The sequence below is a fragment of the Engystomops pustulosus genome, chromosome 5 (assembly GCF_040894005.1).
Source record: "Engystomops pustulosus chromosome 5, aEngPut4.maternal, whole genome shotgun sequence".
NCBI classification, from domain to species: Eukaryota; Metazoa; Chordata; class Amphibia; order Anura; family Leptodactylidae; genus Engystomops; species Engystomops pustulosus.
This window is the reverse complement of record NC_092415.1, coordinates 22,138,456-22,148,785: the sequence shown is the minus strand read 5'-3', so window position 1 is coordinate 22,148,785 and position 10,330 is coordinate 22,138,456. Positions and strand designations below refer to the sequence as shown.

General features: G+C 42.5%; 1 protein-coding gene across 2 annotated transcripts in view; it reads right to left on the bottom strand.

The window, feature by feature from the left end:
• Nucleotides 1–925: 925 nt before the first annotated feature.
• The window catches only part of KCNV1 (potassium voltage-gated channel modifier subfamily V member 1), a 35,661-nt gene continuing 26,256 nt past the window's right edge, over nt 926–10,330 (bottom strand). Inside the window, exons 2-3 of one of the 2 annotated variants that reach the window (XM_072151305.1) lie at nt 6,093–6,597; nt 926–6,011 (exon numbers count right to left, since the gene is read on the bottom strand). In XM_072151305.1, coding sequence (XP_072007406.1) covers nt 6,011; nt 6,093–6,597 — 506 coding nt within the window. In that variant the 3' untranslated portion in view covers nt 926–6,010. Of the gene's footprint in view, nt 6,598–10,330 lie in introns of both variants that reach the window. The other variant, XM_072151304.1, reaches the window with a different exon arrangement.

Below are 10,330 nucleotides of genomic sequence, written 5' to 3'. Positions count from 1 at the left end.
GCTCCTATAAACTCATTGATGGTCAGTGTAAGATTCCAGAGTGTGAGCGGGGACTCTCTAAGCTGACACTTCATGATGCTGTGTGCTGACAATGTGCTTATATTATCAGGGTACAGGGTTTACTAACACTTTTATTTACCATCTGGATATTCTAATAGTATCTGACATATAGAAAAAGAGATATGAGATAGATGAGAAATGAGAGATGATGAGATCCATGAGATGGATATAACACACAATGACACACTGCTAACTCACCTATAACACACACACAGTCAGCTCTGCTATATGCCTAGGCTCTACACGTTGATGCTTGCTGGCAGGAAGTGCCTGTGTCTGAGCTGGTCTTGTAATGCAGGAGGCAGAGAGCACTGCAGTGTGCAGACAAGAGAAGCTGTTCACTAGAAGAATCCGGTTTATAGTCGGATCCCGGGGCAACCAAAAGTGTAAACACCAGGACTGATAGAGACAGGTTGGAATTATATCTGTGAAATGCTGCATTTGTGTTAATAACAGTGAATTAGAGGTTGTGTTATTAATCCTGAGTAAATTTAAGAATCTTATCTTCGTGGGAATATCCCTTTTAGTTTGGAATGGGAATGGGGTCAGGGCGGTCTAGTTTGTTGGTGAGAATGTGACCTACATAGTAGAAGGCAGCAGGGACAGTGAGCTGCCTATTTTGATTGGGTAGGCAGGTGGAGGGGTGGGTGGAAGACAATACTAAACGCTGTGATCCAGTCCTTCCCTTCACTTGTAGTAACCCATGACATTCTTTGCAGCTGCCATAAAGCGCACACACTCTGCTGCAATGTTATACAGATCATCAAGAAAGAACTGTGGCCACCCCCTTAGAAAAACAAATTAAATACTAGACCTTCAGCGAAGTAGCCCAAAGTAACATCTACAAAAGAAAGAAATGTAAACCTTTACAGTTAAAATGAACAGTTTCTTTATTGATTATAAGGCCTATCTGCAACACAATAAAAATGCATTGTTGTTAAAGGGATTTTCCATACTAAAATATTAAAGGATAGGTCATCAATTTCAGATTGGTGGAGGTCCAACACCCATAGATCAGCTGTTCTCAGCAGCTGATAATCAGAGAATATGAAGCAGACAGCACCATTCTCTGTGTAGTGGTCAGAGCAGGTTACTGCAGATCAGCTTACCTAAGCTTAGAGCATTCTGCTTCCTGATCTACACTTTGGTTATCAGATGACCAGTTGGGTGCTGGGTACCACATATTTGATTCGGAGGACCTATTTTATGGATATGTTATAAATATGTTTAGCCTGGATAAACCCTTTAAATGCCAGATAAAATAACACATCATGTTACATATAGATTTTCTACATACAGAATTCATATACAAAGCAATCCTGCCTGTACACAACGTAACTGTCCCTTCGCCCAAACAATAACAATAGCTCATTATTTACTATGGGGGCTCCTGTATGATCCTAAATGTTATATTAAAAATAAAATTTGATGGAAAAATAATTACTTTTATACAGTTTCTTTCTAACATATTTGGTCTAAACTTTTTTTCATGAGTTATATTCCATGGGATTTTAAGTGCAAGGCCCCTGGATGCAGTAAATGTTCCACGTCATGAGTCCTGTAAGTTCTAGTCATTCATTTTATGGCTTCTGTAAGATGTACTAAAGATACTTCTTCCCTTATTAAACCTCAGCTCAACATTTAATGGGAACCTGACATCAGAAATTGGCCTAATAAACCACTAGCAGTATGTTGTCTAGCAGCTGAGCAGCTTCTAGATGATGTCTCTTTCATGGTCCAGTGTGGTGGCATCATCCAGAAAATCAACTTTGAAATGGGATGTAAACTGGTTTTATGAAGTCAAGGAGGCGGAGAGTTTAACACTGAAGTCAAGCTCTCCCTGCCTCAGAATGCCCCCTACACTGTATTTGATGGTACTGCATCCGGAGATATAATTGACCAGATCTCCTTAAGTCTGGCGCATGATGTCAATCACATGGGAGGAAGAATTAAGAGGCGGGGAGAGCTTGACTTCAGTGTTAAACTCTCCGCCTCCCTGACTTTATACATCTCACTGCAATGTTGGTTTTCTGGATTATGCCACCACACTGGGCCAAGAAAGAAACATAATCTAGACGCTGTTTGGCAACATACTGGTGGTGGTTTATTAGGTCAATTTCTGATGACAGGTTCTTTTAAAAGGAATGTTTACCAAACATTAAAAATTCACTAAATATTAGTAAATTGGAAGCCGGAGCAATAGCCAGGGCATGATCATCATATTTTAAATGCTTGCATTGTTTTTTTTAAAGTAAGGGAAAAGAAATAATTTAAAAAATTGTGCTCTGTGATCTCTGACGGCTTCCAAAGAATTGAATAGAGCATCAGGATGCATGTTCTGTCTGCTTCTCCACCCATTAGTAAAAACAGGAGTCCCATTCTCTTAATTGGTGGGTATCCCAGGAAATAGACAAACCCTTTAAGGCTATATGCACAAGACCATTTTTATGGCCCTCATCTGGCCGCACCATATCATAGGCACAATAGAGGTCTATGACATCCAATCACGGTGCGGTGAGCACACTGGGGGTCAATTACTAAGAGCCCGATTCGCGTTTTCCCGACGTGTTACCCGAATATTTCCGATTTGCGCAGATTTTCCCAGTATTGCCCCAGGTTTTTGGCGCACGCGATCGGATTGTGGCGCATCGGCGCTGGCATGCACGCGACGGAAATCGGGGGCGTGGCCGATGAAAACCCGACGGATCCGGAAAAACCGCCGCATTTAAAAAACCGAAAGTGTCGCGGAGCTTGCACTTACCTTCATCCAGGATAGGCCTGGATGAACCTTAATGAATCCCGGCCAAACCCGAATCCAGCGCAGAGAACGCGCCGCTGGGTCGTGAACCGACCGGGTAAGTAAATCTGCACCACTTTGTCCTAACGCACCATGACCTGGGAGGTGACCATGACATGTCCTATCTTTGCCTGATTGCGGCCACTCTGCTCTCTATTCACTCCTCCTCCCCTCTTCTGCACCCGGATCTGTGCTTGCCCGGGACCCAACCCAGGTGAGCACATGGTTATGTGCATGTAGCCTAACTCTTATTTTTGAATACTCGGACATGTAGTTTTTGGTTTGGGAAATCACCTTCAAAGTCTTAAAATATGTTTTTGAATCTATGGCTTTTTCTCCTTTTCATTTCGATGCAATTTTCTTTCTCTGGGTAGGAAAATAGAAGATAAGAATAAACTATCATTTGTGCAATTATCCACATAGCTTCACGGAACGGAGTGGCAGGAAGTCTCCCTCGCACTCTGCCCTTAACAGTTCATGTACAGGTACTCCCCTCATTCGTTTCCGTTTCTGGCTGTTTCCTTCTGTTTTCTTGCAGGTGACACAGCATCGGCAGAGTTATACATGCCCTAAGGCGATTTAGTTCACAAATCCCTGCAGTCCCGACCCAAACAGTCGTTAGTCCTCACTTGTACCTACTGAGTTTCATGACTTCATCCTTGGTGGCTCATATTTAAAGGGCTGGCCCAAGTTTAGCAAGGCAAGGCTACTATCTTCCAAAACAGTGTCACATCTCTTCACAGATTATTCACACAGGTGTGTCCATTGTTAAAGGAAATCTACCGTTTGATTTGATGCATTATGAAGCAAACATACATTGAGAATGCGGTAGCTACACTGATGCAGGATCATATCTTGGTTAATCCCTGAGCTGAGTGGTTTTGCTGATAAAACAGATATAACATTATGATAATGAAGCTCTGTCACTTCTATGGCTGCTTCAGTGCTTCTTCTAGCATGTGCGTTTTTCTCTGCAGGAGATGATGATGTAATCACTGTTCTCCCTGCCAGACAGAATAATCAATTGCTGCACCATCCCCCAGCTGCTGTGTATGAGTGATCCTGCTCAGGTTGATTAGTCAAGTCTTGACTAACCTCCATTTGTAATCTAATAGTAACAGTATCTAATGTGTTGATCAAGGCAGACATGCTGACCCAGCTTTCCCAAGGACCTGAACGTTATAATAGTTTTTTTCAGCAAAACCACTCAGCTCAGGGATTAACCAAGATATGATCCTGCATCAGTGTAGCTACAGTATTCTGAAGGTATGTTTTCTTCATAAGGCATCAAATCAAATGTTAGGTTTCCTTTAAAAACATACCTCACCCATTTTTTATTTTGTGTCCACATGGCATCCATTACACAAAAAAAACATGAAAATAGTAGGAAGGGTTTTAAATGTTTTACAACTGACCATGGATCAGCAGCCACTTCTACCACTATAGTCACGTTTCTTCAACCACTTTAAAAGCTCTGACCAAGTCCTCCCGCCATTACAATTTGGCTTATGTTAAATTTGCTTAAAGGGGTTGTTCATCTTACTTCATGCTTTTTGTAACATATGTAAGTGTGGGGGAAATTTGGTAACTTACCAATATACATCTATTAATAGTTCTGCTCCGCTTTCTTGATATGTAAAGTGAAGCCTCCTGTCTGTTACCTCATCAGCCAGAGATTCCTGTCCATAAAATGGCCGCAGATGGAAGGTCATGTGATCTCTATTTGTCCATAAACAATTGCCCTGCCAAGACCATAATCTTATATTCATGAATACTTTCATAAAGTCTTGGTGGATCGATTGCGCATGGACGGTTAGAGATCACATGACCCTCCATCTGCGGCCATTTTATGGGCAGGAATGTCTGACTCATGAGGTACCGGACAGGAGGCGTCACTTTACATATCAGGTAAGTGGCACATTCGTAATTGGTGCTTTATTCACTTCAATGATCCAGCTGTTTCGTTGAAGTCAATGCGCATACACAGGACTTTTGGTTGTACACTCTGACAGTCAGTGCGGTTCTGTTTGCGGGACCCCAGCAATCTGTAACTTATGAATCATCCTTTAAATAATCCCTTTCAAGAGTAACTAAACCCCTAATACCATATTTTCTTCCTTTACTTCAGAAATGAATGGTTTAGGTGAGAATAGTAAGGTTTGTATTATACTTCATTAAGTAATCCAACTTCTTTGTTCCATTTTTTTCTCCTTCTTTGTCCTGTAGTGAGCAGTGTATCTGAAAGCCTTATGAGGTCCACCCATTAAAAACAGATAAGTCGGCTATCGATTAACTCTTTCCATACCTAAAGGGTATTTCCTCTCTCTGAAAAGATTAGACTCTCCATGGTCTGTAAGGAGATAAGTCACTAGACACTTTATCAGGTTCCTTTACCTCACAGTGGATACAGGACAGAAAGCTGATTTACGCAAACTGCTTAAATATGGAAGAAAGGCAGAGGAAAAAAAAGGGCACAGGAAAAGATTTCCTTAATGAAGTAGATTACAAAGTTTACTATTATCATCTGCCCTATCGTTGAAAATTTTGTTACTCTTGAAATTTTCACGCTTGATATTTTCTTCTGCTTTTAACACATTGGGGCACATTTACTAAGGGTCCGCACACCGCATTTCCGTCGGGTTTCCCGACTATTTCCGATTTGTGCCGCATTTAACAGGGGTTTTTGGCGCACACAATCGGATTTTGGAGCAATCACAGCGACTTTCATGCGACACAAATGGGGGCGTGGCCGTTGAGAACAACCCGACCGATTTGGACTAAGCGTGGGATTTAAAATTCAAAGTGTGTCGCAAGACATGCACTCACATACACCGGGACGAAGATGGTGAACTCCGGCGGACCTGAGTGGGGAAGCAACACATGTAGGATATCGGGCGGAATCGTGCCGGACTTCATCCTCATCGGACAGTCCGGATCGGGGATCACGACAGGACTGGGTAAGTAAATGTGCCCCATTAACTTGAAGAAAGGACATGATAATCAATGTTAACCCCTCGTCATTATCTTCCATGTTTTGGCTGATCTCACATTCCAGATTTTTATTGTCTAGTTTTTTTCCCCTTATCCTTTATCCAATACTTGACAACAGAGACAGGAAGTGTAGTCACGAAGATCTGTTGTAAGAAGTGGTCATCTGGAAAAATTTTTAAAAATACTTTCAAGTTTCTAAATCCTACAAATGTAAAGTCAAAAATGATCCCTATTCTGGATTTACCAGAAATCGTCTCCTCCGCTGCTCCTCGTGCTCGCCCGCTCTCGGGTTTTCAGTCGTAACATTTCCATGACGCTTTTAGCGTAAATGTCCCTCAGGTTGACGTTGATATCGGATTCGGTACTGATGTTTTTCATGAGCTTCTTCAAGGCCTCTCTTTGCCTCAGAGCCGCCTCCTTCATTTTTAGGGTGAAGTAACAAGCCGCAAATCGGTCATTGATGATGGCAATTGGCAGCGCCAAAACTAAGATTCCAGACAAAATACACAAGAAAGCCACAATTTTACCAAACGTGGTGTCAGGTCTGATGTCTCCGTAGCCAACAGTTGTCATGGAGGTTGTCGCCCACCACCAGGCACTAGGGACACTCGTGAAAGTTGTGTCAGGGACGTTATACTCAACGGCGTATTCCAGGGCGGAGAATATGGAAATCCCCACTGATAGGAAGAGGAGCAGAAGTCCGACTTCTTCATAACACTGAGCGATGGTCATTCCCAAAGACTTTAAACCTGGAATGTGAAAATACAATAATCACTTAATTTGGTTTTGTTAAAATTTTCATAAAGGATTTGGTTCATAAAGATTAGAAAAACATTTCAGGAATGGTGCGACACCTGTAGGTTGTGTCTGGTATTGCAGTTAAAGGGACACTGCCGCCAGCTTTTACCCTACAAAACTGCCAGAGTATGAAATGGCCATTGTACCATTGCTCCTTTAATGTGAAATCTTTCCCGTTTACCTATCAACTCCAAAGTCATATGAAAATGAGCAGAGAAGTCATCTATTGCCTGAAATGAGCTGTGTGTTAATTTCAGTGAATGTTGCGAATGTAGCACGGGGTATGTGGGTGAATGGATATAGCAGAGATGTGAGTGAATGAGTAGATATAGCAGGACTGTGTGTGAGTGAATTGCTGTAGCAGAGCTGTGTGTAAATAAATGGATATTGTAGAGCTATGTGTGAATGAATGGATTAGCAGAGCTGTGTGTTTGAATGGATGTAGCAACGCTGTGTGTGTGTAAATGGATGTAGTACAGCTATGTGTGAATGAATGGATGAGGCAAAGCTGGGGATGAACGAATGGATATTGCAGATCTGCGTGTGACTGAATGGATAACAGAGCTGTGTGTGAGTGATTGGATGTAGCAGGGCTGTGTGTGTTTGTGAATGGATGTAGCAAAGCTGTGTGTGTTTGTGAATGGATGTAACAAGCTGTGTATGATTGAATGAATGAGGCACAGCTGTGTGTGAGTGAATGAATGTAGTAGAGCTGTGTATGAATGCATGGATATTGCAAAGCTGTGTATGATTGAATGGATATTGCAGAGCTGTGTGTGACTGAATGGATTGGCAGAGCTATGTGTGTGAATAGAGGTAGCAGTGCTGTGTTTGTGAATGGATGTAGCAGAGTTGTGTGTGAGTGAATGGATAAGGCACAGCTGTGAGTGAATGAATGGATGTAGCAGAGCTGTGAGTGAGTGAAAAGATAAGGCAGAGCTGTCTGTGCTGTACTTGTATGACCAACATGGAATTTTAAATTTGTGTTGATTATATTTTCCCTTTTTTTTTTGATGACTAAATCTTGTGCAGTTTAAAACTGGGGGCATGTATCACGCCTTTCTGCCTTGGCAAAATGTATGGCTAATTTTTGACTAGGTTCAAGCTTGCCATAAATGTGGTGTATGGTCTGGGTCAGGCTTTGCAACAATTACCTCCAGTATGGGACTAGAGTCAACTGCATTGAGCGTTCATGCAAATAATATAATAATATGTCATATATTCTGAGACGCAGCTCAATTTGGAATTATATCTAAAATCAACAGAATTTCGGATAATCCCGTACAGGAGAAACTCAGTACTTTTGATGAATCTACGATGAATACGCATAACCTCCAGTTCTCGTTACGCAGAGAACTTTGCATTTCCCTTCATGCTCTGGTGACTGTTGATACATATGTATTTCACATATCCTGTGTTCTGCCACAGACCTGCTCCTCTGGGAAGCCGCTGCGAATCTTAATAACGGAGCGCCGGTGGCATCAGCGCTGCAATAACAGCCAAGGTCAAAGGACGAACAAACGTATTTAATAATAATTATTTTTCTCCTATATTTATGTATTGCTGTCTCGTAAGACTGAATGGAATATGCTTTAATTATTCATGTTTAGGGCAATGAAGGAATGAAATATGAATTAGCCTGAACTACATTATGCATTTATTTTTATCGCAAGTAGATGGTGGTTAGATATGGAAAACTTGATTGGAATATGGAAGAATTTGCTTCTTTTTTTTTTTTCAGAATAATAATAAATACAGGAGGTCCCCTACTTAAGAACACCCCACTTACAGACGACCCCTAGTTACAAACGCACCTCTGGATGTTGGTAATTTACTGTACTTTATCCTTAGGCTACAATAATCAGCTGTAACAGTTATCACAGGCGTCTGTAATGAAGCTTTATTGTTATCCTGGTTCTTGTGACAATCCAACATTTTTAAAATCCAATTGTCACAGAGACCAAAATAATTTTTTCTGGGGTTACAATTAGGAGTGGGCAAATTTGTTGAAATTCGATTCAACCCGATTCACCGAATTTTTTGAAAAAAACTGATTCGACTCAAATCCAATCCTGAATCAAGTCAAAAAGCTGGTATTTCCTGGCTGCAGAGAGCCTGTAGGGTGTTATAGAACATTGTGCCATGCTTAAATATGCATAGGGAGCGTGGTTTGGTCTTCAAACAATGCTGTGTTTTAGTATGACACACACATGACAGCCGCGGCTCTTAGAATCGCTTCACTCCTTCACTTCCATGTGCACTTACAGAGGCCAACTTCCCCAAATAAGCGAAGCGGGAACACAGCCTGGCAAGGTAACGGCTGTGCCAGCTCGAAAGGACTTAGCTGAGGGCCAAGATCCCACTATAACATCAAAGAGTGCACTCTTTTTACACTGACATCAGATGATTCCATAGATTACGACAGAACCTGTTTTGTTAAACGCGGATACATGTAGAAACCCCCCAAAAGAGTGCAGAGGGTGTTGGCAGTAATATTGCATTGACGTCACTGATCATTTTGCCCTTCTTTTCACGCGTCAGTGTCCTCTTTCAATCGGTCAATAATCCATCAGTTTTGCTAAAGCCAAAAACAAACAGAAGTAGATCCAGAATAGAGATGACCAGTAAATGGGATACTTGCATGTCCTCTGTGTTCTGTATCCACTCCTGCTTTTGGCTATCAATCCTGAGTCTTTTCTTTCCTTCTGACTGATGAAATGAAGGGGAAAACCAAACATAGTGGCAACGTCATAGAGTGGTGGAGGGGGAAAACAGCATTATGGAAATCACAGGGTGTTCCAGGGAGACCTTGGTCAGTTGGCAGCAGCATGAGTAGGCCGCCGAGTGGTACATTGACAAATTATGGAGGTGGCAGCAACATTATATGCCACAGAGTTGCACAATGGGGCAGATTTACTTACCCGGCCCATTCGCGATCCAGCAGCGCGTTCTCTGCGCTGGATTCGGTTCCGGACGGGATTTATGATGGTAGTTCCTCCGCTGTCCACCAGGTGGCGCTGCTGCGCTGAAAAGCATCTGAACGCACTTCAATACACCGAGCTGGACCAAGTGAAGGTAAGCGCGTCCCAAGCGACACATTTTCGGTTTTTAAATGCGGCGGTTTTTCCGAATACGTCGGGTTTTTGTTCGTCCACGCCCCCCGATTTCCGTCGCGCGCATGCCGTCGCCGATGCGCCACAATCCGATCGCGTGCGCCAAAATCCTGGGGCAATTCAGGTACAATCGGCGCAAATTGGAAATATTCGGGTAACAAGTTAGAAATGAATTCGAAGTTGAAATTTTTAATTTAAATTTGAAGATTGGAGACGCCACATGCATCATCCATTACAATTAAATGTCTTTGCCAAAAAAGAACTTCAAAGGTGGCAGTGGCAGCATGAGCAACAGCAGCTGCATGAGGTCCGAGAGTAGCACGATGACAAATTCTTTAGATGGCAGCAACATGGTAGGCCACAGTGTGTCACAATGGTAGAGTGTGGAGGCAGCAGTGGCAGCAGCAGCGGCATGAGGTCAAAGAGTGGCACAATGAAAAAATCAGGAGGTGGCAGCAACATGGTAAGCCACAGTGTGGCACAATGTTAGAGCATGGAGGTGGCAGTGGCAGCAGCAGTGCCATGAGGTCAGAGAGTGTCACAATGACAAATTCTTTAGGTGGCAGCAACA